This window comes from Salvelinus fontinalis, chromosome 31 (assembly GCF_029448725.1).
Source record: "Salvelinus fontinalis isolate EN_2023a chromosome 31, ASM2944872v1, whole genome shotgun sequence".
In the NCBI taxonomy this organism is placed as follows: Eukaryota; Metazoa; Chordata; class Actinopteri; order Salmoniformes; family Salmonidae; genus Salvelinus; species Salvelinus fontinalis.
Genome location: NC_074695.1, coordinates 15503159 through 15528086, shown reverse-complemented (window position 1 = coordinate 15528086; position 24928 = coordinate 15503159). Strand labels below are relative to the sequence as shown.

General features: G+C 43.5%; 1 protein-coding gene across 3 annotated transcripts in view; it reads right to left on the bottom strand.

Moving 5' to 3' along the window:
• Positions 1-6347: 6347 nt before the first annotated feature.
• Positions 6348-24928, bottom strand: part of LOC129829639 (rho GTPase-activating protein 4-like) — a 34769-nt gene continuing 16188 nt past the window's right edge. For all 3 annotated transcript variants that reach the window (XM_055891451.1, XM_055891450.1, XM_055891452.1), the window contains exons 5-21: positions 23036-23098; positions 22751-22855; positions 22208-22336; positions 18857-19078; positions 18569-18670; positions 18225-18458; positions 17970-18054; positions 17501-17528; positions 17243-17391; positions 16962-17039; positions 15873-16001; positions 15682-15787; positions 15126-15353; positions 15006-15046; positions 14639-14795; positions 10741-10789; positions 6348-7197 (exon numbers count right to left, since the gene is read on the bottom strand). In XM_055891451.1, coding sequence (XP_055747426.1) covers positions 7048-7197; positions 10741-10789; positions 14639-14795; positions 15006-15046; positions 15126-15353; positions 15682-15787; positions 15873-16001; positions 16962-17039; positions 17243-17391; positions 17501-17528; positions 17970-18054; positions 18225-18458; positions 18569-18670; positions 18857-19078; positions 22208-22336; positions 22751-22855; positions 23036-23098 — 2055 coding nt within the window. In that variant the 3' untranslated portion in view covers positions 6348-7047. The remainder of the gene's footprint in view (positions 7198-10740; positions 10790-14638; positions 14796-15005; positions 15047-15125; positions 15354-15681; positions 15788-15872; positions 16002-16961; positions 17040-17242; positions 17392-17500; positions 17529-17969; positions 18055-18224; positions 18459-18568; positions 18671-18856; positions 19079-22207; positions 22337-22750; positions 22856-23035; positions 23099-24928) is intronic.

Sequence of the window (24928 nt, the reverse complement as noted above, 5' to 3'; positions counted from 1 at the left end):
AGTATTGCTCTGTTCAAGTAGACTGTGGTTTTGCTGTGATCTGATAGGGGTGTCAGTGGGCTGACTGTGAACGATCTGAGAGACTCTGGGTTGAGGTCAGTGATAAAGTAGTCTACAGGACTACTGCCAAGAGATGAGCTATAGGTGTACCTACCATAGGAGTCCCCTCGAAGCATACCATAGACTATGTACATACCCAGCATGCGACAGAGCTGCAGGAGTTGTGACCCGTTTTTGTTTGTTATGTTATCGTAGTTGTGCCTCGGTGGGCATATGGGGGAGGGAATGTTGTCACCTCCAGGTAGGTGTTTGGCATTTAGGTCGCCACAGACTAGTATGATTAATTTCCCCCTCCAGGATGGAGAAGCTGTCTTCATTTAAGTCTGGGGATTCCAGTGGGGAGATATAGGTAGCACACAGGGGGACAATTTTCTCTGTTGAGATCATTTCCTTTAGAATTTCTAGCCAAATTTAAACTGTTCCTGTTTTCATTAATTTAATAGAGTGAGTTAGGTCTGCTCTTTATCAAATTAGCATATCCCCTGACTCTCTTCCCTGTTTCACACATGGTAGTTTGGTGGATGGCTGTAACCTAGAGGGCCAGCAGTGGGTCCATCTCCTCTATACAATGTTTCTTGTAGGATGACAATGTCAGTAGTTCTGATTTCTTTGAAATCCAGGTTCCTGCTCTTTAGGCCAAAGGCCTCTCTCTCTCTTTCTCACTCACTGTTGAGTAGAAGTGGATATAATGAAAAACCTAAAACTATCTCGTAGCACTGAGAAAAGATACTTTGAGTTAATTGATGGAGGCAATAGCTGTACCCTGACATATTGTAATGTAGCTTAGCCACGAGGCTCTGAAATGGCCTACTAACAGAGTGATTGGAGCCAGCTGTGGTGGGCAGAGGCCTGTTCAGACAGCCTGATTGATTACTATCACCTGGAGATACACACAGGAAGGGAAGGAACACATGCACACGCATGCATGCACACAAGCAGCCACGTGCACACACACACACAAAGACACACAAACGCAAGCACACAACCACACACACACACACACATTAACTTATGGCCTGAATAAAACGGACATGACTTATAAGAACTTGGAGATAAATAAATAGTGGGGGAGAGAGAAATTAGGAAATTGAGCCAGAGGCAGCCACAAGAAAGCAAGAGTTATGGCAACTCACATTATCGTGTTGAATATCATTTCCATATCTCACTGTTAGGGTCAAGCTCTAAAACCTACCATTCTTCATGGTAGAAAGGAGTCAGTTTTCAAACACAGGAGGACGGAAAAGACGGGATTGAGAGATATGAGGAGGAGAGAGGACTGAGAGAGAGGGAGATATGTGAGGAGGAGAGCGAGAGGGAGAGAGATAGAGACAGTGGAGGTTGCTGAAGGGAGGACGGCTCATAATAATGGCTGGAACGGAGCGACTGGAATGGCATCAAACACATGGAAACCTATTGTGTTGTGTTGTGGAAACCATGTGTTTGATGTATTTGATATCATTCCACCTATTCCTCTCCAGCCATTACCACAAGCCCATCCTCCCCAATTAAGGTGCCATCAACATCCTGTGGAGAGAGAGATAGAGGATATAAAGTTGCCACAGGGGTGGGAGAGGACAACGAAGGACATCTGGGCATCTGGTCAGACCAAGGAGATGAGTAATGTGAGAGAGCGACAGAAGAGAGAGTAAGAGTATGAGAGAGAAAGAGAGGGAGAGACGGAGAGGAGGGAAAGAGTAAGGGCGTCTGTTTGTGATTAATAAAATGGCTGAAATGAAATCCACACTTACCTGTTTGATTTGGTTTCCAGGCAACTCCAGTGGCTATGCTACAGGGGTTATGGGTCCAATCCCTGATGTCCTATTGGATGATCACATAATAATATGGAGAGGTCGCAACCTTTCCATCAGGTGTATGTTCTCTTTTAAAGCTCTTTCTCTCCACAGAGAATCCAGTATGATATGTGATCAAGGCTCTTTCTCTCCACAGATAATCCAGTATGTTATGTGATCGAGACTCTTTCTCTCCACAGATCATCCAGTATGTTATGTGATCGAGGCTCTTTCTCTCCACAGATAATCCAGTATGTTATGTGATCGAGACTCTTTCTCTCCACAGATCATCCAGTATGTTATGTGATCGAGGCTCTTTCTCTCCACAGATCATCCAGTATGTTATGTGATCAAGGCTCTTTCTCTCCACAGATCAGCCGGTATGTGATCGAGTTCCCGCCCCATGAGTCTCATACTGGCTCCAGCTGACCCACAGGGAGAGAGGTTTAGGGGGAGAGAGTAACGGGGGACAGAGGGTTAGGGGGAGAGAGATATGAGGCCCAGAGGGTTAGAGGGAGAGAGATATGGGGAGAGAGGGTTAGGGGTAGAGAGATATGGGGGAGAGAGATATATGGCCCAGAAGGTTAGATGGAGAGAGATATGGGGAGAGAGAGGGTTAGGGGTAGAGAGATATGGGGGAGATAGATATGGGGGACAGAGGGTTAGGGGGAGAGAGATATGGGGAGAGAGGGTGTTAGGGGGAGAGAGATATGGGGGAGAGAGGAAGGTAATGGGGAGAGAGAGGTATAGGGGAGAGAGAGGTGAGAGAGGGGGCCGGGGAAAAGAGCTCAGCGCGGGGAGCACGGAACAGCATTAGGGAAGAGAACAAGTGAGGTATGATGGAGAGACGGAGGAGGTATGGGGGACCGGGGGAAAGAGCTCAGCGAGGTATGGGGGAGATGGAGGGGAGATGTGGTGGAGATATGGAAAGGAGAGGTGGAGGAGGTATGGTGAGAGGTGGGGGGTGGAGATGGAGGAGGTATGATGGAGAGGCGGAGGAGGTATGGGGGACCGGGGGAAAGAGCTCAGCGAGGTATGGGGGAGATGGAGGGGAGATGTGGTGGAGATATGGAAAGGAGAGGTGGAGGAGGTATGGTGAGAGGTGGGGGGTGGAGATGGAGGAGGTATGATGGAGAGGCGGAGGAGGTATGGGGGACCGGGGGAAAGAGCTCAGCGAGGTATGGGGAGATGGAGGGGAGATGTGGTGTAGGTATGGAAGGGAGAAAGAGGGGGCCGGGGGAAAGAGCTTAGAGCAGGGAGCACGGACCAGCATTAGGGGAGATGATGAGAGAGGTATGGAGGAGAGAAAGATGGAGGAGAGATGAAAGGAGAGAGGAGACGGGGGAAAGAGCTCAGGAAGCACAAGGCATTTATTAAGAGCTTGATGGAGAACATGAGGAACATGTTGGTGTGAACAGTCAGAGGGGGTGAGCGAGAGAGAGAGAGAGAGAGAGAGAGAGAAAATTGAGCACACATACACACACTCATACATAAGCAAATTGAGTGTGGTAAAAGAGTGTTTGAGCAAATTGGCCTAGAGAGGGTGTACTCAGAAACATTGATTTTAAACAATACATAAACAAAAGAGAGAAAGAGATGTGTACACGCCAACTTCAGGGTCTCTGCGGACCAAACAACTGATGGAGACAGAGAGACAGAAAGCCAAAATAGTCCGAAGCCAAAATACACTGGAGGGTAATTCCCAGCACTCTTCACACATCATACATCACTCATCGAGATCCTTTGTCGCTCCACTCCCTACGTACATTCAAGTCTTACATGAAATCTCTTTATAAACACATTGTTTGATATTCAGTATATAAATTATAAATCTCAGGGAACAACTCATCACTTTCCCACAGAATCTAAACAGTTGGGGGAATTAACCAACAGTGACATTGTGATTATTAAATGGACAGCAGAGGTCAGTGGGTCTCTGTCCGTTCTGACCGTAGGGGATAGAAAAACCAAAGGGTTTGGTCACTATCTCTGGCCCAGTACACACTCAGGTTGTACAACTGATGTAGCCTACAGCGCATTTCACATAACCGTTGTGACACAGCTGATGTTTTTGTGATACAACGAAGAGTTTGCCTGCGCAAAAAAATCTGTAATAATTTTGTGCAGAAAAACTCTTAGTTGAATCACAACCGTTGTCAAATTTGTTGTACATCAGTTGTGCAATCTAAGTTATATTGGCTAGGGGTATCAGTCCTCTCGGACTGAGGAGATGAGCTAACCAGAGGGTCAGAGTGACCGTGATGGTTTAGACAGTACCTTAGTGTAGGGGTCAGGGGTCACTATGATTTCATTTCTTTGAAATGCACATTGATCAATATTTCTGTTAATGTGCAAGATGTAGCAAGCCTGAAAACTGTCATCTGTAATCCCTGATGCAGTGTGACGTCTATTACTTGTTTCCCAATCCCAATTCGACCCCTAGACCCTATGAACCTGGGTCGACCCCTAGACCCTATGCCTTATCATCCCGTTGACCTATGCCCTTGGGTTGACCCCTAGACCCTACAGTACGTCCTATCCCTTCGGTTGACCCCTAGACCGTACAGTACGTCCTATCCCTTTGGTTGACCCCTAGACCCTACAGTACGTCCTATGCCCTTCGGTTGACCCCTAGACCGTACAGTACGTCCTTTCCCTTTGGTTGACCCCTAGACCCTACAGTACGTCCTATCCCTTCGGTTGACCCCTAGACTCTACAGTACGTCCTATCCCTTCGGTTGACCCCTAGACCCTACAGTACGTCCTATCCCTTTGGTTGACCCCTAGTCCCTACAGTACGTCCTATCCTTTCGGTTGACCCCTAGACCCTACAGTACGTCCTATGCCCTTCGGTTGACCCCTAGACCCTACAGTACGTCCTATGCCCTTCGGTTGATCCCTAGACCCTACAGTACGTCCTATCCCTTCGGTTGACCCCTAGACCGTACAGTACGTCCTATCCCTTTGGTTGACCCCTAGTCCCTACAGTACGTCCTATCCTTTCGGTTGACCCCTAGACCCTACAGTACGTCCTATCCCTTTGGTTGACCCCTAGTCCCTACAGTACGTCCTATCCTTTCGGTTGACCCCTAGACCCTACAGTACGTCCTATCCCTTCGGTTGACCCCTAGACCCTACAGTACGTCCTATGCCCTTCGGTTGACCCCTAGACCCTACAGTACGTCCTATGCCCTTCGGTTGACCCCTAGACCCTACAGTACGTCCTATGCCCTTCGGTTGACCCCTAGACCCTACAGTACGTCCTATGCCCTTCGGTTGACCCCTAGTCCCTACAGTACGTGCTATGCATTTTTCTATTATTTATGTTTTTCTCTCTGCATTGTTGGGAAGGATCCGTAAGCAAACATTTCACTGTTAGTCTACACCTGTTGTTTACGAAGAATGTGACGAACACAATTTGATTGATTTGGTCTGAGAGGACATGACAAATCTAGACAAATCCATATTGTCATGTTGATACCTATCATATCCTCTCAGATCTCCACAAGGGCATAGGGCGAAGGGGATAGGGGTTGATTTGAGACACAGCAACATTTATCAATGCCTTGTCTGCTTCTTCGTGTGCGTGTGTCCATGCGTGTATGTATTTTTGTGTGTGCATGTGCGTGCTTGTCTTTGTGTGTGTGTGTGTGTGTGTGTGCACGTGCGCGCATGCATGTCTTTGTGTGTGTATCCTGAACGATTAGCGAACTAGAACATATTGTCCTAAAGGTTTGGTTTATGCCGTGCCTTGTCTTCACAAAGACTTCCTTTTCACACTTTTTCTGCACCTCAAAGCGTTTCAAGCCTGTTCCGTTTCCTAAGCCCAAACAGCTAATTATAACAGTCACAGTGATTACACTATGTAATGGTCCTGGTCAAAGAGGTAATAATGGGATGCATATGTTGTTAGAGCAGTGTACTAGAGACATTTCAAGAACGGGAGACTAAACAGACTTTTCTGACCAGAATCCCATTGCCAGCCTGACCAGCCCAAATCTAAAAAACACAATCTTCCCTAACGTTTACCAAAACCTTTTCCATAACCTCATTTTTACCAACTCAGAAATTAAATATCGGTTTGCACATCAGCCACCACCCTTTGTTTCTCATTAGAACATACATTATCCAAGAACATATGACACGCATACAACATCCTGTGTGTTGATGCTGCCATCTAGTGAGACACTGTCTTACTGCAACAGGCTTCTCCTTACCTACAGTAACATATGACATTGTGAACAAATTCTAAATAAAAGTTTATTAAAACAATGGTCAGATCCTTAAAACTATATAAAGTATAATAGAACTATCTCGAAACGGTTTATCCCTGAGAGAATGAAACTAGAGTTAGAATTCACAGTTGATTATTAGCAGTTTCTTAGAGACTCAAATCAGGGACAGGACATCTCACTGGCACAGGTAGAATGGGCTTTTCATCTGTTAATATAAAGAATTTGCTTTTGGATGTGACCATAAATATAGACAGACACATGGTTTTTGAAAGTTCAACATTTATGGCAAGTATATGATGTACATCACTTATTCTATAAAAATAACAGTAGTATGGTTTATCCATCCACATGCATGAGGATACAGCAGTGCACATTCCAAGTTATTGTGGGTAAAATAACTTATGATAAATCTACTCATGCTGTTGATTAGTTAACATTGTCCTGGGTCCTGATTCTCAAAATTTTTCCTAAATTGTGCCCTTGTACACACACTAGCCAACGCTTCCAACAATCCAACGCTTTTAAATTCATGGGTGGGCATGTGGAGAATAGGGACACAGCCATTGAGTGAAAAATCAGTGGGGGTTAGGGTTGTGTTGTATCAAACGCACTAACAAAAGGCTTCACAGTACCATTCAAACCTCGTCTGTCTGTGACTGTCTATTCACAGGCTCCACAATGGAGGCTGCTGTCTGAGCAGCACAGCAGACACGTACAATACAGTGAACTGACTGTGGTTAATTTAATCCAGCCATCTGTAATCCCACTACGGCTGCTGTCACAACCTGTCATCCCACACCTACAATCATTCAATCAGCCCGAGTCACTCTCCAGCTCCCCTCTCTGTGTGTTTTCTCATCCAAGTCTCGTCTCTCCCCCGTTCATTTCCTCATTAATATATTAATTCATCCATCCATCCATTCTGGTCCCCTCTCACTTTCTGTCAGACCAATTGGCCTGATCTAAACAGGCTTTTCCCTTCTCCACCCAATCCCTCCTTTCTTCTGCTGTGGCGGAGGGTGGGAAGAGGGGGATGAGGTGACCGAGGAGGCAGGGAGGGATTGTCGAGAGAGAAGCTCCTTGAAGACAGAGTCCATCTGGCGGCAGACCTCCTATGAAATGAATAGAGGCAGAAGGGGGACAAGGATGAAGGGAAGAGTAGAGGGAATGAGGGAAGAGGGAACAACAATGAAGAGTAGAGGGAATAAGGGAAGAGGGGCAACAATGAAGAGTAGAGGGAATGAGGGAAGAGGGGACAACAATGAAGAGTAGAGGGAATAAGGGAAGAGGGGACAACAATGAAGAGTAGAGGGAATAAGGGAAGAGGGGACAACAATGAAGAGTAGAGGGAATAAGGGAAGAGGGGCAACAATGAAGAGTAGAGGGAATAAGGGAAGAGGGGACAACAATGAAGAGTAGAGGGAATAAGGGAAGAGGGGACAACAATGAAGGGAAGAGTAGAGGGAATAAGGGAAGAGGGGACAACAATGAAGGGAAGAGTAGAGGGAATAAGGGAAGAGGGGACAACAATGAAGGGAAGAGTAGAGGGAATGAGGGAGATCGGGACAATGATGAAGGGAAGAGAAGAGGGAATGAGGGAGATCGGGACAATGATGAAGGGAAGAGAAGAGGGAATGAGGGAGATCGGGACAATGATGAAGGGAAGAGAAGAGGGAATGAGGGAGATCGGGACAATGATGAAGGGAAGAGAAGAGGGAATGAGGGAAGAGGGGACAACGATGAAGGGAAGAGTAGAGGGAATGAGGGAAGAGGGGACAACAATGAAGAGTAGAGGGAATAAGGGAAGAGGGGACAACAATGAAGGGAAGAGTAGAGGGAATGAGGGAGATCGGGACAATGATGAAGGGAAGAGAAGAGGGAATGAGGGAGATCGGGACAATGATGAAGGGAAGAGAAGAGGGAATGAGGGAGATCGGGACAATGATGAAGGGAAGAGAAGAGGGAATGAGGGAGATCGGGACAATGATGAAGGGAAGAGAAGAGGGAATGAGGGAAGAGGGGACAACAATGAAGGGAAGAGTAGAGGGAATGAGGGAAGAGGGGACAACAATGAAGAGTAGAGGGAATAAGGGAAGAGGGGACAACAATGAAGAGTAGAGGGAATAAGGGAAGAGGGGCAACAATGAAGAGTAGAGGGAATAAGGGAAGAGGGGACAACAATGAAGAGTAGAGGGAATAAGGGAAGAGGGGACAACAATGAAGAGTAGAGGGAATAAGGGAAGAGGGACAACAATGAAGAGTAGAGGGAATAAGGGAAGAGGGGACAACAATGAAGAGTAGAGGGAATAAGGGAAGAGGGACAACAATGAAGAGTAGAGGGAATAAGGGAAGAGGGGCAACAATGAAGAGTAGAGGGAATAAGGGAAGAGGGGACAACAATGAAGAGTAGAGGGAATAAGGGAAGAGGGGACAACAATGAAGAGTAGAGGGAATAAGGGAAGAGGGGACAACAATGAAGAGTAGAGGGAATAAGGGAAGAGGGGACAACAATGAAGAGTAGAGGGAATAAGGGAAGAGGGGACAACAATGAAGAGTAGAGGGAATAAGGGAAGAGGGGACAACAATGAAGAGTAGAGGGAATAAGGGAAGAGGGGACAACAATGAAGAGTAGAGGGAATAAGGGAAGAGGGGACAACAATGAAGAGTAGAGGGAATAAGGGAAGAGGGGACAACAATGAAGAGTAGAGGGAATAAGGGAAGAGGGGACAACAATGAAGAGTAGAGGGAATAAGGGAAGAGGGGACAACAATGAAGAGTAGAGGGAATGAGGGAAGAGGGGACAACAATGAAGAGTAGAGGGAATAAGGGAAGAGGGGACAACAATGAAGAGTAGAGGGAATAAGGGAAGAGGGGACAACAATGAAGAGTAGAGGGAATAAGGGAAGAGGGGACAACAATGAAGAGTAGAGGGAATAAGGGAAGAGGGGCAACAATGAAGAGTAGAGGGAATAAGGGAAGAGGGGACAACAATGAAGAGTAGAGGGAATAAGGGAAGAGGGGACAACAATGAAGAGTAGAGGGAATAAGGGAAGAGGGGCAACAATGAAGAGTAGAGGGAATAAGGGAAGAGGGGACAACAATGAAGAGTAGAGGGAATAAGGGAAGAGGGGCAACAATGAAGAGTAGAGGGAATAAGGGAAGAGGGACAACAATGAAGAGTAGAGGGAATAAGGGAAGAGGGGACAACAATGAAGAGTAGAGGGAATAAGGGAAGAGGGGACAACAATGAAGAGTAGAGGGAATAAGGGAAGAGGGGCAACAATGAAGAGTAGAGGGAATAAGGGAAGAGGGGACAACAATGAAGAGTAGAGGGAATAAGGGAAGAGGGGACAACAATGAAGAGTAGAGGGAATAAGGGAAGAGGGGCAACAATGAAGAGTAGAGGGAATAAGGGAAGAGGGGCAACAATGAAGAGTAGAGGGAATGAGGGAAGAGGGGACAACAATGAAGAGTAGAGGGAATAAGGGAAGAGGGGCAACAATGAAGAGTAGAGGGAATAAGGGAAGAGGGGACAACAATGAAGAGTAGAGGGAATAAGGGAAGAGGGGACAACAATGAAGAGTAGAGGGAATAAGGGAAGAGGGGACAACAATGAAGAGTAGAGGGAATAAGGGAAGAGGGACAACAATGAAGAGTAGAGGGAATAAGGGAAGAGGGGCAACAATGAAGAGTAGAGGGAATAAGGGAAGAGGGGACAACAATGAAGAGTAGAGGGAATAAGGGAAGAGGGGCAACAATGAAGAGTAGAGGGAATAAGGGAAGAGGGGACAACAATGAAGAGTAGAGGGAATAAGGGAAGAGGGGACAACAATGAAGAGTAGAGGGAATAAGGGAAGAGGGGACAACAATGAAGAGTAGAGGGAATAAGGGAAGAGGGGACAACAATGAAGAGTAGAGGGAATAAGGGAAGAGGGGACAACAATGAAGAGTAGAGGGAATAAGGGAAGAGGGGACAACAATGAAGAGTAGAGGGAATAAGGGAAGAGGGGACAACAATGAAGAGTAGAGGGAATAAGGGAAGAGGGGACAACAATGAAGAGTAGAGGGAATAAGGGAAGAGGGGACAACAATGAAGAGTAGAGGGAATAAGGGAAGAGGGGCAACAATGAAGAGTAGAGGGAATAAGGGAAGAGGGGACAACAATGAAGAGTAGAGGGAATAAGGGAAGAGGGGACAACAATGAAGAGTAGAGGGAATAAGGGAAGAGGGGACAACAATGAAGAGTAGAGGGAATAAGGGAAGAGGGGCAACAATGAAGAGTAGAGGGAATAAGGGAAGAGGGGCAACAATGAAGAGTAGAGGGAATGAGGGAAGAGGGGACAACAATGAAGAGTAGAGGGAATAAGGGAAGAGGGGACAATGATGAAGGGAAGAGAAGAGGGAGAAGGGGACAATGATGAAGGGAAGAGAAGAGGGAGAAGGGGACAATGATGAAGGGAAGAGAAGAGTGAGAAGTGGACAATGATGAAGAGGACAGAGATGTTTTTCTTGAGTGGACTCCCTCTAGCGTGGCAGCTTACATCTTATTAGTGTACGCTTAGTGAGTTCAATAGTGAGAACAGTAATTGCTACACCTGCTGCTGGTAAATTAGAGAAATTATTTAAATATGAGCATAATGAAAAACATGTCACACCTCGTCAACCTGAACTGTTATATCTTCACTGGACGACAGGTGCTGGGCTCTGTGAAAAACAGAGATTTCAGGTCAAACGCTTTGGTTTATTTAGATCACTACAATTTATGGCAACGAATGCTAAAAAACTACTAGCATAACAACTCAATATAACCTGTGAATAGCAGAGTAGATGTTACTATCTAAGTTACAGTTACAGTATGGGTTAAAGACTCGGTGGTACATGGTAATTCAGTAATAGGTTAAATGTGTCCTTATTACAGTGTAATTACACTGTAATAAGGACACATTTAACCTAACAAGTATTGTAGTTTACTGTAATAACTCATGGTTAAACTGTAATAACAACATGCAACTGGTGGTAATTTCAGTCTGTAATTACAGAGGTGAAACAAATGCTTGTAACCACGCTTGTAAGAAATGGGCAAGTTATCCACTAAATGCACCCATTTAGTGTTTTGTTTCTTCTCATCCGATTCAGTAACGACTGTCACAAGGTTGTAATCTCTCCTGGACAGATCTAATCTGGGTGTCCGAGATTAGAAAGGTTGGAGGCTCAATAGGCTCCAATTACCTACCTGTGAATGCACACTCTTCAAAATGACTGTGTATGTTATGACAATCTGCACCTCCTTACCATCCAAATGAAGTGTATAGTGAGGGTTACTCAAATGAAGTGTATAGTGAGGGTTACTCAAATGAAGTGTATAGTGAGGGTTACTCAAATGAAGTGTATATAGTGAGGGTTACTCAAATGAAGTGTATAGTGAGGGTTACTCAAATGAAGTGTATATAGTGAGGGTTACTCAAATGAAGTGTATATAGTGAGGGTTACTCAAATGAAGTGTATATAGTGAGGGTTACTCAAATGAAGTGTATATAGTGAGGGTTACTCAAATGAAGTGTATATAGTGAGGGTTACTCAAATGAAGTGTATATAGTGAGGGTTACTCAAATGAAGTGTATATAGTGAGGGTTACTCAAATGAAGTGTATATAGTGAGGGTTACTCAAATGAAGTGTATATAGTGAGGGTTACTCAAATGAAGTGTATATAGTGAGGGTTACTCAAATGAAGCGTATAGTGAGGGTTACTCAAATGAAGCGTATAGTGAGGGTTACTCAAATGAAGCGTATAGTGAGGGTTACTCAAATGAAGTGTATAGTGAGGGTTACTCAAATGAAGTGTATAGTGAGGGTTACTCAAATGAAGTGTATAGTGAGGGTTACTCAAATGAAGTGTATAGTGAGGGGTACTCAAATGAAGTGTATAGTGAGGGGTACTCAAATGAAGTGTATAGTGAGGGGTACTCAAATGAAGTGTATAGTGAGGGGTACTCAAATGAAGTGTATAGTGAGGGTTACTCAAAGGAAGTGTATAGTGAGGGTTACTCAAATGAAGTGTATAGTGAGGGGTACTCAAATGAAGTGTATAGTGAGGGGTACTCAAATGAAGTGTATAGTGAGGGGTACTTACTTGTAATGAATATGTACCTACATAGTACGTTACCATATACTTACTTTCTACTCATTACCAACAAACAAAAGATGGGCTTGTACTTTAGTTAACTTTATGCCTTACATTTCTTACAAAATAAGGACTTTTATTGTTGGATTAATAATATGATTAATTAAAGTAAACGAAGATATGGGCCTACTCAATAAATTAAATCTAATTTTATTTGGTTTAATTTGGCCTTGGTTTTTCTAATGACTGCCTCACCTGGTTCACCAACTACTTTGCAGACGGAGTTCAGTGTGTCAAATCGGAGGGCATGTTGTCCGGACCTCTGGCAGTCTCTATGGGGGTACCACAGGGTTCAATTCTCGGGCCGACTCTTTTCTCTGTATAGATCAATGATGTCGCTCTTGCTGCGGGTGATTCTCTGATCCACTTCTACGCAGACGACACCATTCTGTATACTTCTGTCCCTTCCTTGGACAGTGTGCTAACTAACCTCCAAACGAGCTTCAATGCCATACAACACTCCTTCCGTGGCCTCCAACTGCTCTTAAACGCTAGTAAAACCAAATGCATGCTTTTCAACTGTTCGCTGCCCGCACCTGCCCGCCCGACTAGCATCACCACCCTGGACGGTTCCGACCTAGAATATGTGGACAACTCTAAATACCTAGGTTTCTGGTTAGACTGTAAACTCTCCTTCTAGACTCATATTAAATATCTCCAATCCAAAATCAAATCTAGAATCGGCTTTCTATCTCACAAACAAAGCCTCCTTCACTCACGCCGCCAAACTTACCCTAGTAAAACTGACTATCCTACCGATCTTCGACTTCGGCGATGTCATCTACAAAATAGCTTCCAATACTCTACTCGGCAAATTGGATGCAGTCTTTCACAGTGCCATCCGTTTTGTTACCAAATCACCTTATACCACCCACCACTGCGACCTGTATGCTCTAGTCGGCTGGCCCTCGCTACATATTCGTCGCCAGACCCACTGGCACCAGGTCATCTTTAAGTCTATGCTAGGTAAATCTCCGCCTTATTTCAGTTCACTGGTCACGATAACAACACCCACCCGTAGCACACGTTCCAGCAGGTATATCTCACTGATCATCCCCAAAGCCAACAGCTCAATTGGTCGCCTTTCCTTCTAGTTCTCTGCTGCCAGTGACTGGAACGAATTGCAAAAATCGCTGAAGTTGGAGAATTCTTTCCCTCACCAACTTTAAACATCAGCTATCTGAGCAGCTAACCGATCGCTGCAACTGTACATAGTCCATCTGTAAATAGCCCACCCAATCTACCTACCTCATCCCCATATTGTTTTTATTTACTTTTTTGCTCTTTTGCACACCTGTATCTCTACTTGGACATCATCATCTGCTCATTTATCACTCCAGTGTTAATCTGCTAAATTGTAATTATTTGCTCTTATGGCCTATTTATTGCCTACATTTTGCACACACTGTATATAGACTTTATTTTTTTCCCTACTGTGTCATTGACTTGTTTATTGTGTTATTGGCTTCTTGATTGTTTACTCCATGTGTAACTCTGTGTTGTTGTCTGTGTCACACTGCTTTGCTTTATCTTGACCAGGTCGCAGTTGTAAATGAGAACTTGTTCTCAACTAGCCTACCTGGTTAAATAAAGGTGAAATAAAAAATAAATTAAAAAGGTTGTTATTTCGAGCACGTAGTGGAGATCTTGATGTGATTCTTTCCTTAATTCCTAGAATAAATAAATAAGTGCTCCAATGCATCCCATCCAAAAGTGAGAATATTCTTCAACCGTAAAAAACCCTTGCTAGGTTACATGATGAAATAAGAGGTTGACCATTTTAAGTGAATTTATAAACCATTATTCAACCAAGAACGCTCACAATTTGGCAAGCACTGAATGACCATCTCACAATTTTAGCCTTAACTATTTATTCATGTTTTAAAGATGTTTGATTGACGCTTAATTAAGTATTTCACCCATTGTCAAGCCCGGTCGTCCTTAGCTACTGTTGCTATCCAGGTCAAATGCACCGTTAAATGTTTTAACAATTTAAACAAATTTTGGATGTAAACCCCTTATTTTTGCCATGACGCTGATAAGCTTCCATGCATTTCAAACAAAAGCTGGACCTGGGCATCGGACTCCAGAGCCTTTTACAGCAAAGTGGTTGGTTTTCAATTGGCTAACACTTCTAACATGGTTAGCGCAGGCTGATAAATGGTGCGTTGGGATGCTATCGGAAACGTTAACATTTGTAACAAGCATGGTAACAAGAATTCGTTGTTACAATTACCACCAGTTGCATGTTGTTAATACAGGGTACTATGAATTATTACGTTAAATTACAATACTTGTTACAGTGTAATTACTTATTTAATAAGGACCATTTAAAATTAAGTGTTACTGAAGTATCTTTGATGGTACTTACTCTTTGCTTATGTATCCGGGGGAGAGGGGCCATCCCTGTGGGGTTATGGGGAACTGTACAGTGAACTTTCCTCCAGGGGTCACAGTGCCCCCTACTGGGGACTGTCTTGAACTGCAGCTGCTGTTGGCTCGAGATCGCTCCCCCTTTGACTCGGACTCTGGATCAAGAGTTATTACATTTATTTGACTGGGACAATGCACATCAATCAACATTTCTGTAAATGTGTCAGATTTAGCCAGCTGGATAGTTTCCATCCATAGTTGAAAAATGTTTCTCATAAAGCTTAGATGTGACAAACAATATCTCAGAGTCAAATTATTGATTCTCAAAACACACAATGATGAAGATACAGCTGGCCCCCTTTTACCTTCTTTACTGTGGTGTTCTGAATCCCCTTCTCCCTCCTCACTGCAAAATAAACACAGACCATCACCATCATGTGTGTGTGTCTAGGTCGCTGTCCATCTATCCATGTGTTGTCTCTCACCAGTCGTCTTGCTGCAGCGTCATGCATTTCTCATACACTGGTCCCTGTAGCTCGGCCAGGCTGGGGAAGATGTTCTCGTGCTGCAAGATGATGCTCTTCACCAGGGAGTTGATCTGAGGCTGCAAGGTAACAACATCATCATCCTGCGCCCCTCGTAGCAGACTGGGGCCGAAGCACACAGCCAGGTTATAGGGCTGCATCATGTTCTCATCGCTGTACTGAGACACACTGGGGGGAGAGAAGAATAAAAACGAAATAATCAGAGCTGAAATTTGACAGTTTAAGTTCATACTGCTGGACTCAGACACGGCTTGGTCAAAAGTAGTGCACTAGAATCGAGAACAGGGTGCTATTTGGGACGCAACCTAACTTTGTTTTAGGAAAAATAACATCTGGTTCTCTCTGAGGTTCCTTGACTTCCTCTTCTCTGAACAGACAGCTTTCTGGTAAGTTTATGGTTAGTTCCCCTTGACAATGACATGGACAAAGCACTTGACTTGGACATACAGTGCAGTATATGTGCCCCAAAACAAAGTGATTGAGCAGAGATACTCACTGATGGAGGAATGCAAAGAGGTATCTCATGACGGTGCTGACAGGTGGAGGATAGGAGGAGATGACTGATTTGAGTTTAGCTGCTCTCTCCGTCTCGTTGTCAATCTCTGGAAGTGTACAACAGAGAAAGAGATGAACAGGAAAAGCATATACAAACCTACACAATATACACATCCACGTGCACAGACTTACGTGCGTACTCCAGGAGCTGAGCGGTGCTGTCCTGAGGAAAGAGAGGGTTCTCCAGGGTTCTAAAATAGAGTTTCAGTACTCCTGCTACTGAGTCCAAGTCACCCCTGCTGTCTGCCACAGGGTCCTCTCCTACAGGGAATGCCCAGGGCACACTGCCTACCATTATTAATGATCAACACTACAACACAGGACTATGGCTTCACTAGATAGATACCAGACCTGGGTTCAAATAGTACTTGATTTGTTTTCTTTCAAATACTTTGTGTGTTCAATTGAGCCTGCCTGGGTTTGCATTTTTTGGGACTATAACATCGGTTCCATTGTGCCAGGCCAGCTAAACCAAAACAAAGTTTATTCATCCCATACAAAGGACACAGCAGGCATAAACGGTGCAGAGAAATGCTTACTTGCAAGTTCTCAACAGTTCAGTATTAATATCAATAATAAACAAACGTCAAATCAAAAATATAAGTCAGTACAAAATAAAATATGCATAGTAATAACTGGTTGTGGTAGAATATGTACACATTATGATATAATAAAGTATTTGAAAGAGAAGAGCGACTTGTTGAACCCAGGTCTGCACTAGATGAAGCTAGAGCAGCAGACAGGAAACAGCAGACAGGAAACAGGGAAAGCAGACAGGGACAGCAGATGGGGACAGCAGTCAGGAGAAGCAAACAGGAGATACGGACAGAAGATACTGACAGGAGACAGCAGACAGGAAACAGGGAGAGCAGACAGGGACAGCAGACAGGAGACAGCAGACAGGAAACAGGGAGAGCAGACAGGGACAGCAGACAGGAGACAGGGAGAGCAGACAGGGACAGCAGACAGGGAGAGCAGACAGGGACAGCAGACAGGAGACAGGGAGAGCAGACAGGGACAGCAGACAGGAGACAGCAGACAGGAAACAGGGAGAGCAGATGGGGACAGCAGACAGGAAACAGGGAGAGCAGACAGGGACAGCAGATGGGGACAGCAGACCAGGACAAAAGACAGGAGATTGGGACAGCAGACTGGGACAGCAAACAGGAGACAGGACATAGGGACAGCAGACAGGAGACAGCAGACAGCAGATAGGCCTACCTCGCTCAAAGGCATCTCTCAGACTGTTGACCTTCCCCTGAGACCCTGGTACTCTGAAGATACCCTCATGGTGCAGACCTACAGTATGGGATAGATTGACATGAAGAAATTGACAAAAACACAGTAAATGTGTTGTTTGTAATGTACACTACAGTGCAATAGCAGAGTGTCTTGTTCCAGGTGCATGTTCTGGCAGGAACATGTTCCACACAGTATCAGGCTGGATATGCATCAAGCTAAGATGATAAGGTATGTTCTGCTGGGCTGTTTCAATGGCTCACCGTTAAGGTTGATGAAGCGAATGCAGCTTTCCACCACTACAGGTATCTCCTGTCCTGATGCCTGTATGAAGGAGAGCATGTCTCCGGTGAAGAGTTTGTGGGTGTACTGGACGCTGGGTTGACTCTTGCTCCTCACATGCAATAACTTCCTGGAGGGGGTGGAGACACCTCTAGTCAGTTGCGTATAGCACAGTGCACTAAACTATTATGTCACTCTTATGAGGCAGTTATAAAGGCCTTACAGAGGAATGTAACTACCTGGTCTGATGACCATTGGTTGGTTCAGCTAGGAAGGGAAGAAAAAGCAATGATTAAGATAATAACAGCTATATTTTAGAAAATAAATGGCCACAATGACACTTGGGTTGTAACTGAGCCTGCCTCTTTGTGAACGAGTGGAATCATGAACAGTGGTTTGTTCGTTATGTCCGCCTGCCTCCCCTCGACTTGCCTTTTTAGCAGCACATTAACCCCCCTCTCAAACGTCTATCTCCGCCCTCTCGGTGCACAGGATGAGGGCCTGAGACGTGACACCAACTAACCCAGCTCTGAGTCGGCTCCGGACTCAACTAGTCTACTAGACACGCTGCTGACAGTGTCTCGGAGAATGACTGCACAGCTACCCCCTTCCAGATCTTACTAAAACTCCAAGCCTGGGTACTGCCCTGATGGGGCTATAAGTCATGTTGAACAGTTGTGTTTGTTACAGAAGTAGTTAGTGCTGTACCTTTCTCAACCGCCACTTTAAGCAGATCATGTTTTGTCTGTAGTTTAGATACCAGAGAGCTTTTACAGAGATACTCCTTCACGTTCTGAGGGAAGATATAAAACACAACTCTTCATGATGATGAAAATGTTCATCATCATCTACTTGTATTTCAATCTCATCATTAATATCATCATCACCACAATCGTTACCATAACAACCACTATTACAGTGAACTACTGTTGGCCTGTGTAGGTCAGTGTAATAATGACTCACAGCACAGTAGAGTGCCTCAGTCTCCTGCAGGTTGGCTCTCCTTCTAGCCAGACTGGGTCTGCTACTGCTGCTGGCCAGGCTCTCACTGCTTCCCCCCTGACCTTGGCTCTGAGACGGGATCTGGAGATGGACCTGGGAGCCCTGGGTCTGGTTGCTGGAGGGTGGAGGATCCAGGTCATCATCACCGATACCTTCTAGCAGGGCCGAGCGGGCCGCATGGAGCTTCTTACCTGCCTGGGAGGATGAAGTGTCAACTTATTCTAATCAATTTTGTTACAATATAAAATGACTGTTGATGATAAAAGGCTTTATAAATGTTATTGATTGATTGGACTGGACTGTACCTCCTCTGTTTCCCGAGTGAACCCGGTGAGCTTTGACTGCAGCTGTTGGAACCTGGTCTCCATCTCACACCTAATCTCCTGTTCTGCACTCACCTCACACACCTAACAGGGACAGGCAGAGGGACAGGGACAGATGAGAATCCGGTGATATCAGACAGGTGGGAGCAAAGACACATGACATCCAGATACACAACCCACACATTCTTAAACATAGTTACAGAAAATAAAAGCCCATGCACACAGACACTCCCCACCCCACATGACAGCGCTCCACCCCACCCAGTCTACCTGGTCTCCCTCGTGTGGCTGGTAGTGGAAGCGGAGGGGTAGACAGAAGGTGTTGGTGTGAGTCTGTAGCAGGTTGTCCCTGTCCTGAATCTGGTCCAGTCCAGACACAGCAGTGTGGAGCTGCTGCAGCCCTCCACTCAGGTTCTGCTGGGCCCGGGAGCGGCTGGACAGGTAGGAGCGTAGCACACGAGACAGAGAAAGGTGGTAGCCAATGTCTGAACACTGAGGGAGAGATGGAACTGTTGCAGGTGTTGTACTGTATTGATTAGGTTCCAACCATGTTATGTGAACACTGTAAAGGGGTTGTACTGTATTGATTAGGTTCCAACCATGTTATGTGAACACTGTAAAGGGGTTGTACTGTATTGATTAGGTTCCAACCATGTTATGTGAACACTGTAAAGGGGTTGTACTGTATTGATTAGGTTCCAACCATGTTATGTGAACACTGTAAAGGGGTTGTACTGTATTGATTCGGTTCCAACCATGTTATGTGAACACTGTAAAGGGGTTGCCGGCGACAGGTAGCCTGGCGGTTAAGAGCGTTGGGCCAGTAACCGAAAGGTTGCTGGTTTGAATCCCCGAGCAGTCTAGGTGAAACATTTGTCAATGTGCCTTTGAGCAAGGCACTCAACCCTAATTGCTCCTGTAAGTCGCTCTGGATCAGAGCGTCTGCTAAATGACTATGTCAAATGTAATGTTGCCATGAATTTGACAGCCATTTACATGCAGCTGTGGCAAGTAAAAGGCTGTATTTCATATTACGGTAGACTACTGTAATATAAATACAGTATCAAAGCAAGTACTGTCAAATAATCACACAGTACAATACTGTAAAATGTACTGTATTATACTGTAAAAAAGTAAATGCTACCATAATCAGAATGAATCGGTCCCAGCTGAGAGATTGAAAAACAGCTTCTATCTCAAGGCCATCAGACTGTTAAACAGCCACCACTAGCACAGAGGCTGCTGCCTATAGGCATAGACTAGAAATCACTGGCCACTTTAAGGAATGGAACAGGTGTCTTTTATACAGGTAACGAGTTCAAACAGGTGCAGTTAATACAGGTAATGAGTGGAGAACAGGAGGGCTTCTTAAAGAAAAACTAACAGGTCTGTGAGAGCCGGAATTCTTACTGGTTGGTAGGTGATCAAATACTTATGTCATGCAATAAAATGCAAAATAATTACGTAAAAATCATACAATGTGATTTTCTGGATTTTTGTTTTAGATTCCGTCTCCCACAGTTGAAGTGTACCTATGATAAAAAATTACAGATCTCTACATGCTTTGTAAGTAGGAAAACCTGCAAAATCAGCAGTGTATCAAATACTTGTTCTCCCCACTGTATGTGACCAATAAAATTTGATTAGATTTGGATGAATGAATAACATTTATTTGGGGGGAGGGGTTTGTATTTCACAGTATTTTACTGTAATTACAAGGGATTGGTGCAAGCAGGTTGGCTGCTAGGTGACATGTTACCACATTACAGCATATTAATGAATATTTGGTGTTTTATATCACTTTCACTTCTAGAGGGCTTAACAAAGGCAGCGACAACAGGGCAAAACAGACCAAAAGAACATGGTAAAATGCTCAACCATTAGGTTTAAGACTTGTTGCCATTCCAATCTGCACCCTATACATTTTAAATTGATGGGGCTCTATAACCACATAGGACTTAAATTGGTACAGCATTCTGACTCAGGGAGTCAGAATTGGCACTACAAAGATATAGTAAGTACGGTACTACATTCTGTGGGGTGGAATTGCAGTACCATTCTAAATACAGAAATTCTTTCCCCGACCACAACCATTTCCCACAATGCACCAAAATGTACAGTATGCTGCAGTAAAATGATACTGTACTTTACTATTGATAATACTCCAAATTACTGTATAATTTACATTTTTCCGTTTCAGTGTATAGTTGTGAGTTCCATGTAATTAAATGTTTGGCTTTAGTTTTAAGTGTCTTCTTTATTCTACCAATGTTAAGTTCAGTTACACAGGTTAAGACGATAGACAATTTACACAGGGTAGTACTCTTGTCAGGGACGTCACCAAGAATCCAATGGTCACTCTAACAGAGCTCCAAAGTTCCTCTGTGAGATGGGAGAACCTTCCAGAAGGACAACCATCTCTGCAGCACTCCACCAATCAGGCCTTTATGGCAGTGTCCAGATGGAAGCCACTCCTCAATAAAAAGGCACGTGACAGCTCGTTGGAGTTTGCCAAAAGACACCTAAAGACTCTTGACCATGAGAAACAAGATTCTCTGGTCTGATGAAACCAAGTTTGAACTCTTTGACCTGAATGCCAAGCTTCACGTCTTGAAGAAACCTGGCACCATCCCTACGGTGAAGCAGGGTGGTGGCTGCATCATGCAGTGGGGATGTTTTTCAGTGGCAGGGACTAGGAGACTAGTCAGGATCGATGGAAAGATGAACGGAGCAAAGTACAGAGAGTTCCTTGATCCCTGCTCCAGAGCGCTCAGGACCTCAGACTAGGGCGAAGTTTCACCTTCCAACAGGACAACGACCATAGGCACACAGCAAAGACAATGCAGGATTGGCTTCAGGACAAGTCTCTAAATGTCCTTGAGTGGACCAGCCAGAGCCCGGACTTGAACCTGATCGAACATCTCTGGAGACCTGAACATAGCTGTGCAGTGACACTCCCCATCCAACCTGACAGAGCTTGAGAGGATCTGCAGAGAAGAATGGGAGAAACTCCCCAAATACAGGTGTGCCAAGCTTGTAGTGTCATACCCAAGAAGACAAGGCTGTAATCGCTGCCAAACGTTCTTCAACCAAGTACTGAGTATAGGGTCGGAATACTTATGTAAATGTGATATTTCAGTTTTTTAATTCATTTCTGTAAAATTTCTAAAAACATGTTTTTGCTTTGTCATCATGTGGTATTGTGATGTCATCATGTGGTATTGTGATGTCATCATGTGGTATTGTGTGTAGATTGATGAGGAAAAACCCCAATTCAATCCATTTTAGAAAACGGCTGTGACGTAACAAAATGTGGAAAAAGGTCAAGGGGTCTGAATACTTTCCAAATTTACTGTGTATATAAAGTGTAATAATGGGATGCAAACTAAAAATGTAATACATTTCAACTCTATATCTGACAGGTACAGGTGTGTTCATTTTTTAAGCCCATAACCATGTGTGTGAGGTGTATACTTTTGTTTAAGAAACACTCTCTGTGACCATGATTTAGCCCACTGCAGTGAAAGGTTATTTAGACAATAGACAATGGTGACTGTTAAGACACTTCCAAAGACAGAGACACAGTTGACACACAGTCAGTGGCTGTGAAGCAGCACTTACGTCCATGAGTGAGGAGAGGTCTTGGAGATAGTACTTGTTCATGGAAGCGTTGGCTGCAGCCAGATTGAGAAGGTAGTCATTACGAGCCTTAGTGCACTTCAGCTGGATCTCCTGCACTTTACACTGTCTCTGTAAACACATGGGAATGAGGTAAGACACATACAGTAAACACATGGGAATGAGGTAGGACACATACAGTAAACACATGGGAATGAGGTAGGACACATACAGTAAACACATGGGAATGAGGTAAAACACATACAGTAAACACATGGGAATGAGGTAAAACACATACAGTAAACACATGGGAATGAGGTAAAACACATACAGTAAACACATGGGAATGAGGTAAAACACATACAGTAAACACATGGGAATGAGGTAAAACACATACAGTAAACACATGGGAATGAGGTAAAACACATACAGTAAACACATAGGAATGAGGTAGGACACATACAGTAAACACATATCTCCATACTTGAACTCATTTAGACTAGAAAAAGGGATGTGAGGAGTGTTTTTCAGAGAAGAAGAGTTTACTTTCTCAATCTTTTTAGAAGCTCCTTGCTTCTGTTTCTCTGCTTCCTTCAGCTTTCCCTCTGCAGACTCATACTCTGAGTGGTACTGGTAGTAGGTCCGCCACGCCTTTAGACAAACACACACACAAAGAGAGAGAGAACATCCATCAACACGCCACATCACGCAAATACCAAGACGACTATTTTACATACCACCATATCCTTTTTTAAATTGTTTTAAATATGCCATATTTAGTTTTCTAGAATGGTGTTTGTTTCCTGAACTTGTCAAACATGTCGGACTTACTGTCTGTAGCTCTGTGGTGACCTTCAACAGCCCATCCTGTAACTGGCTACAGACATCTTTAGTCTGGAAATACAGAGATAATAAGTTAGATAATAAGTTAACCGATAAGTTAGATATAATAGACACAATAGAGACAGAGATAGAACAGCGACAACAGATATAGAATAGAGATAGATACAGAATAGAGACAGGGATAGAATAGCGACAAGAGACAAATATAGAGTAGAGACCGATAGGATAGAGGGAATATATATATAATGAATAGAGACAATAGATATAGAATAGAGAGAGAATAGAGACAGATAGAGACACAATAGATAACATTGAGAATTGAGACAGATACAGAATAGAGAGCGATAGAAAAGACAGAAATAGAATAGAGACAGATATATAATAGAGACAGAATAGAGAAAATAGAGAATTGAGACAATAGATACAGAATAGAGACAGAAATAGAATAGAGACATAAAGACAGACAAAAATATAATAGAGACAGAGATAGAATAGAGGCAGAATCGAGACAGATATAGAAAAGAGACAGAGATAGAAAAGAGAGATAGAAAAGAGGCAATGTGTACAGAAGAAAGAATAGAAAAAATTGAGACAGAGTTGAAACAATAGATATAGAATAGAGACAGATTGAATAGAAACACAGATAGAATAGAGATAAATAGAATAGCGATATAAATAGAATAAAGTTAGAGACAAATATATAATAGAGACAGAGATAGGATACATATATAGAAGAGACAGATACATAATAGAGGCAGCTATGGAATAGAGACAATAGAGACAGAGACAGAATAGAGACCGAGATAGAATAGAGCCATATATATAAGAGACAAGAGACAGAGATAGAATAGAGACAGAATTGAGACAGAAATATAGAGACAGAAATATAACAGAGACAGAGAGAATAGAAACATAAATAGAATAAAGTTAAGAGGCAAATATATAATAGAGACAGATATAGAATAGATACAGATACAGAATAGAGACAGCTGTAGAATAGAGACAGGGATATAATAGAGACAATACAGACAATAAATACAGCGAATCGAGACAATAGATATAGAACAGAGACAGAGATAGAATAGAGACATAGAAGAGACAATAGAGACAGATATAGAATAGACAATACAGACAATAGATATAGAATAGAGAAAGAGAGAATAGAGACAAAGACAGAATGGAGACAAATAGAGACAGAGATAGATATAGAATAGAGACAGAATTGAGAAAGAGATAGAACAGAGATCAAACAGAGACATAAGAGACAGAATAGAGGCAATAGATATAGAATAGAGACAGTTAAAGAATATAGACAGCGATAGACTGGAGAATATAGACAGACATATAATAGAAACAGATAAATAATAGAGACATTAGAGACAGAATAGAGATAGACAGAATAGAAGAGAGACAGAGACAGAGAAGAGACAGAATAGAGACATATATAGAATAGAGACAGAGATAGAATAAAGATAGATAGAATAGAGACAAAATAGAGACAGAGATAGAATAGAGGTATATACACTGCTCAAAAAAATAAAGGGAACACTTAAAAAACACAATGTAACTCCAAGTCAATCACACTTCTGTGAAATCAAACTGTCCACTTAGGAAGCAACACTGATTGACAATAAATTTCACATGCTGTTGTATACAGAATAAATACAGCGAATCGAGACAATAGATAGAGACAGAATAGAGACATATAGAGAATAGAGACAGAGACAAAATAGAAACTAAATAGAGACAGAGAGAAGAGACCATCGAGACATAGACAGATATATAATAGAGATATAATAGAGATAGAATAGAGACAGAGAGAAGAGACATAGATAGAATAGAGGCATAGATATAAGAGGCATAGATATAAGAGACAGACAG